The 14,822-nt window shown below is 41.7% G+C and overlaps 1 protein-coding gene across 1 annotated transcript; it reads left to right on the top strand.

Moving 5' to 3' along the window:
- The first annotated feature begins 11,864 nt into the window (after nt 1–11,864).
- Nucleotides 11,865–14,530, top strand: LOC115159281 (protein PBDC1). The gene is made up of 6 exons (XM_029708852.1): nt 11,865–11,964; nt 12,264–12,329; nt 12,517–12,576; nt 13,478–13,618; nt 13,710–13,821; nt 13,946–14,530. Exons 1-6 carry the CDS (start codon nt 11,935–11,937, stop codon nt 14,035–14,037), a joined length of 501 nt encoding a protein of 166 aa, XP_029564712.1. The 5' UTR covers nt 11,865–11,934; the 3' UTR covers nt 14,038–14,530.
- Nucleotides 14,531–14,822: the final 292 nt, after the last annotated feature.

The raw sequence follows: 14,822 nt of genomic DNA, 5'->3' as shown, positions 1-14,822 counted from the left end.
ATGTGCATTTCTATTGGACAAATTCAGGTATTTTTATCTCAGTTTCGTTTCGTTTGCTTCCGCTGAAGCATTTTTTTTTCAACAGAATCGGCGGAATGAATACACCCCTTATCACACGCAAACACAGTTCACTTTCATAGCAGCCACATAAAAACAGTGCCATCACGTTGCTCGTTGTATATATAATTCCTTCTCGCAACTATCTACGCTCCCTCCTCCTCTCACCTTTTCCCTTCGCTTGTCTGTGACCAGCCGAAAAAAACTTTCCAAGCCAAGCCTTCATATCATGATCGCTACACACAGCCTACATCATTGTCAAGTCATAGTCAAAATAGCTACTAGAACTAAAGCATTAGTAAACCCATTAGCTACAATTACGCATTACAGTCTACAGCCAGAAAGCAGTTTAGCAGTTACACCGATGGGCCCCGGCGGCAATAAATTAATAGAACCAAAAGCTTACCTTGACTTGGAAGAGTTTCAGTGTTGGATAGCCATAGCCAGCTAGCTAACATAGCATCCCTCTCTGTTTGAGCAGGGTGATTGAGTAGGCCTAACTAGCTAGGTGCATTATTTCGCTAAGTCAAAGTAAAAGTTTAAAAAATACAACCAAATATAGCTAGCTCTCTTTCTCTATCTCGTTCTCTCTTCTTTAGTATTTCGGAATAAATGAATTTGTTCAAAACTGTTCAACTATTGTCTTTCTCTCTCTGAGTCATTACTCACCACATTTTATGCACTGCAGTGCTAGCTAGCTGTAGATTATGCGTTCAGTGTTCATTCTCTGATATTTTGATTGGGTGGACAACATGTCAGTTCATGCTGCATGAGCTCTGATAGGTTGGAGGACGTCCTCTGGAAGTTGTCATAATTACTGTGGAAGTCTGTGGAAGGGGATGAGAACCATGAAGCCACTACTAAAGGACACCAATAAGAAGAAGAGACTTGCTTGGGCAAATAAACACGAGCAATGGACATTAGACCTGTGGAAATCTGTCCTTTGGTCTGATGAGTCCAAATTTGAGATTTTTGGTTCCAATCGCTGTGTCTTTGTGAGACGCAGAGTAGGTGAACGGATGATCTCTGCATGTGTGGTTCCCACCGTGAAGCATGGAGGAGGAGGTGTGATGACGTGGGGTGCTTTTCTGGTCACACTATCAGTGATTTATTTATAATTCAAGGCACACTTAACCAGCATGGCTACCACCGCATTCTGTAGCGATACGCCATCCCTTCTGGTTTGCTCTTAGTAGGACTATCATTCCTCATGAAGCTGGTTGAAGAATGCCAAGAGTGTGTAAAGCTGTCATCTATTGTACTTAACACTATCAAATCATTCTCTTCAGCTTCTAGTCTGGAACTTAACGTACATTTCCATTTTAGTAATTTAGCAGACGTTCTTATCCAAAGCGACTTACAGTAGTGAGTGCATACATTTTCAAACTTAAATACAGTAAATGTGAAGTATTGTCCCTGCATAATTTAAATGAGCAATCTATTGAGAATATTCCAATGAAAGATCTTGTTAAATATTTAGGGGTGTACATGGCGAAAAAAATAAAATTGTTACTGCATCCATAGCTCTGTCTATGAATTTTGCAGTACGAAAAAGTATAAAAAATGTATGCACTCACTACTGTAAGTCACTCTGGATAAGAGTATCTACTAAATTACTAAAATGTAAAACATAAAATTCCTGTTCCCAAGAAATCTAAGACTTCATGCCACAATGACTACCGCCCTGTAGCACTCACATTTGTAATCATGAAGTGCTTTGAGAGGCTGGTTATGGCACACATCATCTCTATTATCCCAGACACCCTAGACCCATTCAAATTTGCATACCACCCTAACAGATCCCTAGACGACGCAATCTCAATTGCACTCCCCACTGCCATCAACCACCTAGAAAAGAGGAATACCTATGTGAAAATGCTGTTCATTGACTACAGCTCAGCGTTCAACACCATTGTCTCCTTCAACCTCGTCACCAAGCTTAGGACCCATGGACAACACCTCCCTCTGCAACTGGATCCTGAACTTCCTGACGGGCCGACCCCCGGTGGTGAGGATAGGAAACATCATCTCCGCCACACTGACCCTCAACACGGGGCCCCACAGGGGTGTGTGCTTAGTCCCCTCCTGTACTCCCTGTTCACCCATGACTGCGTGGCCACGCACGATTCCAACACCATCATCAAGTTTGCTGACGACACGGCTGTGATAGGCCTGATCAACAACCTCTCCCTCAACATCAGTAAGACTAAGGAGCAGATTGTGGACTACAGGAAAAGGGGGGGGGAGCGCCTCTTCCCCCTCAGGATGTTGAAAAGGTTTCGTATGGGCCCCCAAATCGTCAAAAAGGTCTACAGCTGTACCATTGAGAGCATCTTGACTGGCTGCATCACTGCTTGGTATGGCAATAGCACCATCCTCGATCGCATTGGTGGTAGAGAGGGTGGTGCGGACCGCCCAGTACATCACTAGGGCCGAGCTCCCTGCCATGCAGGATCTCTATATCAGCCGTTCTGAAAGAAGGCGCAAAAAATCGTTAAAGACTCCAACAACCCAAGCCATAGACTGTTCTCTCTGCTTCCTCACGGCAAGCGGTACCAGTGCATCAAGTCTGACAAGTCTTATTCTTATTTTTGCCCCGGCTTCACGCTCACTCACAGGGCCCTACACACTATGGACACTGATACTCCAACACACATACAAACACTCACTCCATTATTTGTTCACACACACATAATATGCACCTACAATCATCCTATATGCTGCTGCTACTCTGTTTATCATATACAGTTGAAGTCGGAAGTTTACATACACTTAGGTTGGAGTCATTAAAACTAGTTTTTCAACCACTCCATACATTTCTTGGAAACAAACTATAGTTTTGGCAAGTTGGTTAGGACATCTACTTTGTGCATGACACAAGTCATTTTTCCAACAATTGTTTACAGACAGATAATTTCACGTATAATTCATTGTATCACAATTCCTGTGGGTCAGAAGTTTACATACACTTAGTTGACTGTGCCTTTAAACAACATAAAATTATGTCATGGCTTTAGAAGCTTCTGACAGGTGTACCTGTGGATGTATTTCAAGGCCCACCTTCAAACTCAGTGCCTCTTTGCTTGACATCATGGGAAAATCAAAAGAAATCAGCCAAGACCTCAGAAAGAAAATTGTAGATCTCTACAAGTCTGGTTCATCCTTGGGAGCAATTTCCAAATGCCTGAAGTTAGCACGTTCATCTGTACAAACAATAGTATGCACATATTAACAGCATGGGACCACGCAGCAGTCATACTGCTCAGGAAGGAGACGGGTACTGTCTCCTAGAGATGAATGTACTTTGGTGCGAAAAGTGCAAATCAATCCCAGAACAACAGCAAAGGACCTTGTGAAGATGCTGGAGGAAACAGGCACAAAAGTATCTATATCCACAGCAAAATGAGTCCTATATCGACATAACCTGAAAGGCCGCTCATCAAGGAAAAAGCCACTGCTCCAAAACTGCCATAAAAATGCCAGACTACGGTTTGCAACTGCACATGGGGACAAAGATCGTACTTTTTGGAGAATGTCCTCTGGTCTGATGAAACAAAAATAGAACTGTTTGACCATAATGACCATTGTTATGTTTGGAGGAAAAAGGGGGAGGCTTGCAAGCCGAAGAACACCATCCCAACCATGAAGCACGGGGGTGGCAGCATCATGCTGTGGGCATGTTTTTCAGCAGCAGGGACTGGAAGACTAGTCAGGATGGAACAAATATGAACGGCGCAAAGTACAGGGAGATCCTTGATTCTGAGCTCTTAGGACCTCAGACTGGGGCGAAGGTTCACTTTCCAACAGGACAACAACCCTAAGCACACAGCCAAGACAACACAGGAGTGGCTTCGGGACAAGTCCCTGAATGTCCTTGAGTGACTCAGCCAGAGTGCGGACTTGAACCCGATCAAACATCTCTGGAGAGACCTGAAAATAGCTGTGCAGCAACGCTCCACATCCAAACTGACAGAACTTGAGAGGATCTGCAGAGAAGAATGGGAGAAACTCCCCAAATAGAGGTGTGCCAAGCTTGTAGAGTCATACCCAAGAAGAAAGTACTAAGTAAAGGGTCTGAATGCTTACAGTGGCAAGAAAAAAATGTTAATCCTTTAGAATTATCTGTATTTCTGCATAAATTGGTCATAAAATTAGATCTGATCTTCATCTAAGTCACAACAACAGACAAACACAGTCGGCTTAAACTAATAACACACAAATTATTGTATTTTTCGTGTCTATATTGAATACAGCGTTTAAACATTCACAGTGTAGGTTGGGAAAAGTATGTGAACCCCTAGGCTAATGACTTGTTGGTTAGAGCTGCCCTGCCCTATAAAAAACATTTACAACATTTGAGTTTGCTATTCACAAGAAGCATTGCCTGATGTGAACCATGCTTCAAACAAAAGAGATCTCAGAAGACCCAAGATTAAGAATTGTTGACTTGTATAAAGCTGGAAAGGTATCTCTAAAAGCCTTGATGTTCATCAATCCACGGTAAGACAAATTGTCTCTCAATGGAGAAACTTCAGCACTGTTGCTACTCTCCCTAGGAGTGGCCGTCCTGCAAAGATGACTGCAAGATCACAGCGCAGAATGCTCAATGAGGTTAAGAAGAATCATAGAGTGTCAGCTAAAGACTTACAGAAATCTCTGGAACATGCTAACATCTCTGCTGACGAGTCTACGATAGGTAAAACACTAAACAAGAATGGTGTTGATTGGAGGACACCACGGAAGAAGCCACTGCTGTCCAAAGAAAAACATTACTGCATGCCTGAAGTTTGCAAATGAGCATCTGGATGTTTCACAGCGCTACTGGCAAAATATTCAATGGACAGATGAAACTAAAGTTGAGTTGTTTGGAAGGAACACACAACACTATGTGTGGAGAAAAAAAGGCACAGCACAGCACACCAACATCAAACCTCATCCCAACTGTAAAGTATGGTGAAGGGAGCATCATGGTTTGGAGCTGTTTTGTTGCCTCAGGGCCTGGACAGCTTGCTATCATCGAGGGAAAAATGTAATCCCAAGTTTATCAAGACATTTTGTGTTTTGTAAAGAGGAATGGCCCAAAATTCCTCCTGACTGTTGTGCAGGTCTGATCCACAACTACAGAACATGTTTGGTTGAGGTTATTGCTGCCAAAGGAGGGTCAACCAGTTATTAAATCCAAGGGTTCACATACTTTTTCCACCCTGCACTTTGAATGTTTACATGGTGTGTTCAATAAAGACACGAAAATGTATAATTGTTTGTGTGTTATCAGTTAAACAGACTGTATTTGTCCATTGTTGTGACTTAGATCAAATTTCATGACCAATTTATGGAGAAGTCCAGGTAATTGCAAAGGGTTCACATACTTTTTCTTGCCACTGTATGTAAATGTGATATTTCAGTTGTTATTTTTATACATTCATAAATTGTGTGTAGATTGATGAGGGGAAAAAACTATTTCATCAATTTTAGAAAAAGGCTGTAACGTAACAAAATGGGGAAAAAGTCAAGGGGTCAGAATACTTTCCCAATGCACTGTATGCACTGACTACCCACACATACAACCTTAACACACAAACTTACACAAATACACACACACAAACACCCATAAACACACACACAAGCACACACACATACTCAGAGCTTATACACAAATACACTAACACACACAGTCAACACTGCTGTTCTAATATATACTATTGATTCCACTACCCACTTTCAGGGCCAGACTACTGCATTTACGGCATCGGGGCACCGAACTCTGTTTTTTTAAGGACATTTTTGGGGGGAGGAAAACAGCTAGCTTCCTGCATAAAAACAAATGCAGTTTTATAATGCTATTCTACACATTTTGTCATGAGGCTAAGAGAAAATAGCAGTTTTAAAGCTAATTTCCAAAAATGCTACACTTTTTGTCATGGGTCAAAGAAAAAATGTTGCTGTTTTCTAGGTAATCTCAAGCTATAGTTCACATTTTGTTATGAAGCTGAGAGAAAATGTTGCCGTTTTTGAGCTAATTTCCTGCAATTCTTCACATTTTTCTATCATATGCTATGTAAAAAAAATATTAAAAAAATGTAATTAAAAAAATATATATATTTGGTTGTGGGCCCCCTGGAGGTCAGAGGAGCAAGGGCAAGTCCCGGTTCGGTAATCCGGCCCTGACCACTTTATATTTGTAAATACAGTGTAATACAGTCCATTATTACTATGCATACTGCCTCTTCTACTACTTGGTATTTTTGACTTGACTCCTTTCATTATTATTGATTAATGTACTGCATTGTTGAGGGAGCTAGTGAATAAGCATGTATCTGCACCTGTTATACCTGCTTTAAACTGAGCATGTGACAAATAAATGGGATTTGAATCACGGCGATAGGCTATGATTTGTAATCAGATATGAGCTGGAATAAAAGCTTACACACACTCCTGCCATTCAGATCTGAAGCTGTCCACCATTTTAAGTCATTATTCTGCACTATTGGCACAATAGGGGTAGGGGAGGGGGATTCATTTCGATGGTATTGATATATAACGTATGCACCACTCTCATGTTGAAGTTGAATTTGTTGACTGATGCAAAGGCAGCGGCTTCTAAGGAGGGAGTAGCAACGGACTAGAAGACTGCAGCCAAGGCAACACTGGTCCACACCTGCTCTGTCTGTCGGGTGAGTAGTATTGGTTGGTAATGTATGTGCCTTTAGGTTCCTCTCAACGTGCAGGCTATTGTTCTGGCCTGTGTGGTACAGTCTTTCATATGTGTAGTAGTTTGTTGCATCGTATTGCTTAGTTTATCATTTACCAAATTTGAATTCAATATAAGCCACAGATTGGTAATGTCCTCCATTTTTTACTTGACTTTTAGACCCAGTCCCGAAGACATTCAAGCAGCACTATAGCCTTGTTCACACCAGGCCTTAATGCTCAAATCAGTTTTATTTTTCAAATCCGTTTTGGAATACTGACTGTCCACAAGTGACAAGTGACAAAATCGGATTTGTGCGTTCAGACAGCAGTCATTTGCTGACATGGCTACACTAGTTGTCATAGTAACAACCGGTGTGTGCGCAGTGGTGTCGGCTGATTGGTAGTGGTGCTTCTTATCACTCAAAAGTTATGTAGCAGGGTAAGGTGACAATGCCTGCTATGGATGTTTCCCAGTTGCTTTAAATGTTCAAAATCACAGTGTAAGAACACTTAAAGCCTCTATGGATAAGACGGTCCAACTTTCAAAACGAGTCATTTTTGGCTAGCCACAGCAGTCAACTACAGTGAGGGAAAAAAGTATTTGATCCCCTGCTGATTTTGTACGTTTGCCCACTGACAAAGTAATGATCAGTCTATAATTTTAATGGTAGGTTTATTTGAACAGTGAGAGACAGAACAACAACAAAAAAATCCAGAAAAACACATGTCAAAAATGTTATAAATTGATTTGCATTTTAATGAGGAAAATAAGTATTTGACCCCTCTGCAAAACATGACTTACTACTTGGTGGCAAAACCCTTGTTGGCAATCGCAGAGGTCAGACGTTTCTTGTAGTTGGCCACCAGGTTTGCACACATCTCAGGAGGGATTTTGTCCCACTCCTCTTTGCAGATCTTCTCCAAGTCATTAAGTTTCGAGGCTGACGTTTGGTAACTCGAACCTTCAGCTCCCTCCATAGATTTTCTATGGGATTAAGGTCTGGAGACTGGCTAGGCCACTCCAGGACCTTAATGTGCTTCTTCTTGAGCCACTCCTTTGTTGCCTTGGCCGTATGTTTTGGGTCATTGTCATGCTGGAATATTCATCCACGACCCATTTTCAATGCCCTGGCTGAGGGAAGGAGGTTCTCACCCAACACCTCCATGTTTGACGGTGGGGATGGTGTTCTTGGGGTCATAGGCAGCATTCCTCCTCCTCCAAACACGGTGCGTTGAGTTGATGCCAAAGAGCTCCTTTTTTGGTCTCATCTGACCACAACACGTTCACCCAGTTGTCCTCTGAATCATTCAGATGTTCATTGGCAAACTTCAGATGGGCATGTATATGTGCTTTCTTGAGCAGTGGGACCTTGCGGGCGCTGCAGGATTTCAGTCCTTCACGGCGTAGTGTGTTACCAATTGTTTTCTTGGTGACTATGGTCCCAGCTGCCTTGAGATCATTGACAAGATCCTCCCGTGTAGTTCTGGGCTGATTCCTCACCGTTCTCATGATCATTGCAACTCCACGAGGTGAGATCTTGCATGGAGCCCCAGGCCGAGGGAGATTGACAGTTCTTTTGTGTTTCTTCCATTTGCGAATAATCGCACCAACTGTTGTCACCTTCTCATCAAGCTGCTTGGCGATGGTCTTGTAGCCCATTCCAGCCTTGTGTAGGTCTACAATCTTGTCCCTGACATCCTTGGAGAGCTCTTTGGTCTTGGCCATGGTGTAGAGTTTGGAATCTGATTGATTGATTGCTTCTGTGGACAGGTGTCTTGTATACAGGTAACAAACTGAGATTAGGAGCACTCCCTTTAAGAGTGTGCTCCTAATCTCAGCTCGTTACCTGTATAAAAGACACCTGGGAGCCAGAAATCTTTCTGATTGAGAGGGGGTCAAATACTTATTTCCCTCATTAAAATGCAAATCAATTTATAACATTTTTGACATGCGTTTTTTTGGATTTTGTTGTTGTCATTCTGTCTCTCACTGTTGAAATAAACCTACCATTAAAATTATAGACTTATCTTTTCTTTGTCAGTGGGCAAACGTACAAAATCAGGAGGGGATCAAATACTTTTTTCCCTCATTGTATACTGAGCAAAAATATATACTGAACAAAAACATAAACGCAACATGTAAAGTGTTAAAAGATCCCAGAATTTTTACATACGCACAAAAATCTTATTTCTCTCAAATCAAATTTTGTGCACAAATTTGTTTACATCTCTGTTAGTCAGCATTTCTCCTATGCCAAGATAATCCATCCACCTGACAGGTGTGGCATATGAAGCTGATTAAACAGCATGATCATTACACAGGTGCACCTTTTGCTGGGGGTCAATAAAAGTCCACTCTAAAATGTGCAGTTTTGTCACACAACACAATGCCATAGATGTCTCAAGTTTTGAGGGAGCATGCAATTGGCATGCTGACTGCAGGAATGTCCACTAGAGCTGTTACCAGAGAATTTAATGTTCATTTCTCTACCATAAGCCACCTCCAATGTCATTTTAGAGAATTTGTCAGGAAGTCCAAACTGCCTCACAACTGCAGACCACGTGAAACCACGCCAACCCAGGAACTCCACATCCGGCTTCTTGACTTTCAGGATTGTCTGAGACCAGACACCTGGATAGTGGATGAAACAGTGGCTTTGCACATTCAAATAATTTCTGCAAAAACTGTCAGAATCCATCTCAGGGAAGCTAATCTGCGTGCTTGTTGTCCTCACCAGGATCTGGACCTAACTGCAGTTTAGCGTCGTAACTAACTTCAGTGGGCAAATGTTCACCATCGATGGCCACTGGCACGCTGGAGAAGTGTGCTCTTCATGCCCGGTACAGTTTCAACTGTACCGGGCAAATGGCAGCCGTAGTGTGGGCTAGCGGTTTGCTGATTTCAACTTTGTGAACAGAGTGCCCCATGATGGCAGTGGTTATGGTATGAGAAGGCATAAGCTACGGATAATGAACACAATTGCATTTTATCAATGGCAATTTGAATGCACAGAGATACCGTGACAAGATCCTGAGGCCCATTCTCGTGTTATTCATCTGCCACCATCATCTCATGTTTCAGCATGATAATACACAGCCCCATTGTCAAGGCTCAGGAGAAGACCCAGATGCAGACCGCAACTAGGAAAGTATTCTGTACAAGACAAGACCAAATGCATAAATAAGTCAACGAATATTAGTTAAATGAAATATGGAACAGTTAATGAAAATGTTACATTTCCTTTTGGATCAAGGTAGATACTAGCTAGCTTGCTGACAGCAAGGCGTTGACTAGAGATTACATGCAAGAGCTTGCAGGGATTTGTAGTCTTGCATGATGTCTAATTTGATGTTAATTAGCATTTTCGAATATAAGAGTAAATCAAGCTGAATATATTGATAAATGTCACCTTGTCCAAGAGAGAGTTACACCTTTTTTGTACAGATTTGACAGTGCTAATGATAGTAGTGGTGGTGCTTGGCTTGCACGTGCAAATTCAGCACACACAACATTCTATAATAGAATGTTATTTGACGTGTGAAATTAAAAGCTTATTTCACACGTCAAACAGTGTTATATGACGTGTATCTTTTTTGACACGCAAAGACCCAAACGGCGTTCAATGTGCCTCACCCTAACAATTTGGATCTATTTTCACCTCTTAATTTCGCCTACTGTTCTAACTTGGTGGTGCACATGTAGCCTATAACCTGTTTTAGAGAAATGTAATCATTGAATATTATAAGAGCTTTCATTGTCTGTTTATATGCCCCCTTTATTTATCCTACGGTTCTGACTTGTACAGGGAGTACACTGTAAGAACGACCCATGTTCTGAATTCTGTCACTGTACATTTCAAAAGTGCTAAACAAATAGTTATATTGACTACGTCTGTCCTAACTCGCTCATTAATGTCTTAATAGAAATCACGGATTGCCTCTTATCCTCTCGTCGTCCCCTTATGCCATAGTTTGTACATCTCAATTGTCAGTAGAAACCACATTTGTTTAAGCAAGTCTGCCATATCAGCTATGTTTTTTTAAAAGGCAGTAAATGAGACTGAATTAATTGTTTTGCTGCCAGACAAGGCTCCGCTGATAGCCAGGTGTAGCAGTGGTAACTCATGAATCAATAGAATTACAATGACCGTAATCTTCAATGCCAACGTTTTCAATGTTACCGAACAAATATGGCTAACATCAAATGACTAACCTCATTGTTGGGACAGCTTTATGTAGGCCCTAACAGTTTGTGTGCACCGTCTAACGGTGACATATTGCAATTAATGTACTGTTTAGAGTTGTGTTGTGTAGTGGCTTTGCTGGCATGCATCACACATTTGTTTGTTGTTTGCCCGACCAAGATTTACATGCTAAAATCACACTGGCCCTACACAGTTTCTTCACTGTATACAGCGCTCTAATAATCACCAAAATTAAAGCTAAACAGTCAGAGTGTATTGAAAATTCCAAAAACGATGGATAGAGGAAAATCTTTTTCAAATGTTGAAACATTTGTTTGACACCGCTGCTCTAAACGTGTAACGCTTCGATCAGACCGGCAGCGTCTGCATTTTGGTACACCAGAAATACATTAATTTCCAATGAAACGCTGCGTTTGCCTTGCAGCATTGCGTTGCGGATGCAGTTCGTTCGGTGTGGTACATATGTTGGATTTATCGAATGTGTATGAGTAGATGGCTTGACAAAAATGGTATGAACTTTTGTTGCGCACATATCGAGACGACGCAGCATACTATTTTGCGCAATATCACTCTAGGTGTGTTCAAAGCGTTACGCTTCGATCACACCAACAGCTTTATTGCCTTTTGGTACACCAGAATTACATTCATTTCCAATGAAACGCTGCATTTGCTTTGCAGCATTGCATTGCAGTTGCAGTGCGTTCGTTTGTGGTGCATACATTGGATTTATCGAACGTATGCCAAACGGTGTGCGTAGACGGCTTGACAGAAAGAGTAGCAGAAGGTGAATGTTGATGATGCTGTGTACTATTTAGCGCACATTTACTGTCGGTGTGTTCGGAGCGTTATTGCATTTTGGTACACCAGAATTACATTCATTTCCAATGAAATGCTGCATTTGCCTTGCAGCATTGCGTTGCAGAGGCGTAGACAGCTTGCGCTAGAACGACGTGACGTCATCGGGTCAAAGTTTACAGCTATGGCGTCGGGAAATGGAATTGCTTCTCTGGTGAGAATCCACAAGATTAAATAACAGTATTTTAACTTAATGTACATGTAATATACGGGTATATTGTAGTTGCATATGTAAGTGAAGTGTTAAAGTATATGATGCATGTTTTATTTGGACTGATGCCGGCCTGCTGTTTAAAATGCCGATGGCTAAACGAGGACAACGTTGAGTTAAACATGTGCTTACCATTACACTGCAGCAATATTGATTTACTAATGCTAATGACATTTTGTCGTGTTATTTAGGGTGTGATATCAATTGTAATACTTTTATTTTGTAATGGTTATGTTATTCAGGGCGTGGAGGGAGCTACAGCAGCCGCCCAGGCTCTGTCTCTACCAGCTGAGGCTTATGGGAACGATGTGAGTAACACACACCTGGACTGTTTAGGTTTCCTCTCTGACACAAACTCACAACACAATAGTTTTCTAGTGTGTTAGTTTCAAAGTTTATTCGCCACGTGCACAGGATACAACAGGTGTAAAACAGTCAAATGTAATTCTTACCTAGAGAACTCTTTCCCAACTAACCTGTGTGTGTGTGTCTCAGCCTCAACTGGAGGTGATGTGGGCGATGAAGGCTTACAATCATGCAGAGATCTACTTCAATGTGAGTATCTCTTTCTCACAAGCACCTGCACCAGGTTAACTACCCACATGAAAAAATACAGTTTACTATAGAATAGTACAGTATTATCCACAAAAAACTAGTAAATACTACAGTTATGTGCAAAAACACTCCACTTAACTATAGTAAATACTACAGTATTTAATTTGCATATACCCTGCCCATTTCCCTCCCCCAATATCCCAATTTGTGCCACCCATAAGTGAGAAACCTACATGCTAAGTATAGACCATTGTGTGCCATACAGGTTATAGAGAACACTACAGTAAATACTACAGTATATTATTAGTCCTCAAAAACACTACAGTAAATACTACAGCAGTGGATCTACAGGTTTTGCCTCAGGACCCAAATTGAACCAGGTTGTCTGTCGTGACCCAATATTCGGCAAAATACAATCTGAAAACTATATTTAATGCAGCAATTAGGACAAGGGAACAACATTCTCACCTCATTTTCAATAAATACATTTTGCCCATATTCTTAAAGAATGTTAAACTCACTGGCTTGAGACCACAAAAATCAACCAAAATAGTGCTGCTAATAGCTCTATATTGAAACAATGATAGTTCATATTTTCTACCAGGTTTGGCATTTTAAGTTTATATTAGTTTATATTTTAATGAAAAAAATAATCCGTGTATATATTCAAAACCTCCCTGGACCCGAACTGGGATCACAACCCACCCGTTGAGAATAGCTGTACTACAGTATACAACAGTCCAAAAACACTAGTATAAATACTGTAGTAAACGCACTATAATAGTATATAGTATGTTTTTTTTATGTGGGTAGGTGGAGCATAATACCAATACTAGCAGCCACATTGCATTGATCTAGTCCTTCCCTCCAGCTAATCGTGTGTGTGTGTGTGTGTGTGTAGCTTATCTCGTCGGTAGACCCTAGTAATCTGAAGCTGACCAAGGTGGATGACCGGATCTATACGTCCTTCAGAGAATCCTTCTCAGACCTCAACATCAAGAACCTGGACCCAGACATGCTCAAAACCGCCGATGCCAAAGAGGTAGGGGACTGGGTGTGTTATAGGTGTCAGAAATACAAAAAGGGACGGAGGAAGAGTGAGAAACTAACCTAGTCTTTGTGTTGGTGTCTAGAAGTGGCGTCCGTTCTGTAACCAGTTCGACGGGGTGGTGGAGGACTTTAACTACGGGACTTTGCTACGACTTGACTGTGAGAAGGACTACACAGAGGAAAACACCATATTTGGTATGTTCAGCGAGTCACTATTACACACAAAACGTTGTCACTGTTAAGTGGCATTAGGAGCATAAGGGCCCTGTGTAGCCCAGTGACTACACCAGTGTTAACTGCGATCATGTTGTTCCTGCAGCCACCAGGATCCAGTTCTTTGCCATCGAGATCGCTAGGAACAGAGAAGGATTCAACACCCCTGTATTCCAGGCCAAAAAACAGCCTTCTTAACCCATACCCTATAACCTTTTTAGCCTAGTCTCCAACACCCTTGTAAACCTAACCAAGGAAGTTTCAACAGCCCTGGTTAAACACCCTACCTTTTGACCTAGGTATGGGATACTCTGAACCCCACATCACCTACAACCTCTAACCCAGGAACAGATAACATTTTACCAGCCCTGGTTACCAGGCTTAACATCCCCATTGCTTGACATCCATCTCCTTACACTTTTCCTGTGATCGTCCACCTTGACATATCAGGTCGACTGGATACTAGACCAGTGGCACGTTCAGCAGGGCACCACGTTGTGGAACGTTCATATATAGAACAATAACTTATCTGCAACGTTTGCTTACTGAGCGTGGCCCAGAGGCCCACACACCAGCCTGCATCCCACTGTGTGCATGAGTGCGTGTACTGATGTCCAAACTGACCATGGTAGCTACAGAGCCTTCAGAAAGTATTCACACCCCTTGATTTTCCACATTTTGTTACAGCCTGTGGATGAAGTTGTGATTGTGTCCCTGGCCTACACAATACCCCATAATGTTAAAGTGGAATTATGTTTTTAGAAATCTAAAGCCTTGAGTCAAGTATTCAACACCTTATATGGCCAGCCTAAATAAGTTCAGGAGTAAAAATGTGTTTAACATGATTTAACGACTACCGCATCTCTGTAACCCACACATACAGATAATTGTCGAGCAGTGAATTTCAAACAGATTCATCCAGACCAGGGAGGTTTTCCAATGTCTCAAAGGGCACCTATTGGTAGATGGGTAAAAAAAACAAT

This window comes from Salmo trutta, chromosome 23, assembly GCF_901001165.1.
Source record: "Salmo trutta chromosome 23, fSalTru1.1, whole genome shotgun sequence".
NCBI lineage: Eukaryota > Metazoa > Chordata > Actinopteri > Salmoniformes > Salmonidae > Salmo > Salmo trutta.
The sequence above is the reverse complement of the archived record's forward strand: the minus strand, read 5'-3'. Positions and strand labels throughout refer to the sequence as shown.

Coding starts and splice junctions, on each gene's coding strand:
- LOC115159281 (XM_029708852.1), top strand. CDS start 11,935: ATGGCGTCGGGAAATGGAATTGCTTCTCTG. Junction 11,965..12,263: donor GAAATGGAATTGCTTCTCTG/GTGAGAATCCAC, acceptor TATGTTATTCAG/GGCGTGGAGGGAGCTACAGC. Junction 12,330..12,516: donor CTGAGGCTTATGGGAACGAT/GTGAGTAACACA, acceptor TGTGTGTCTCAG/CCTCAACTGGAGGTGATGTG.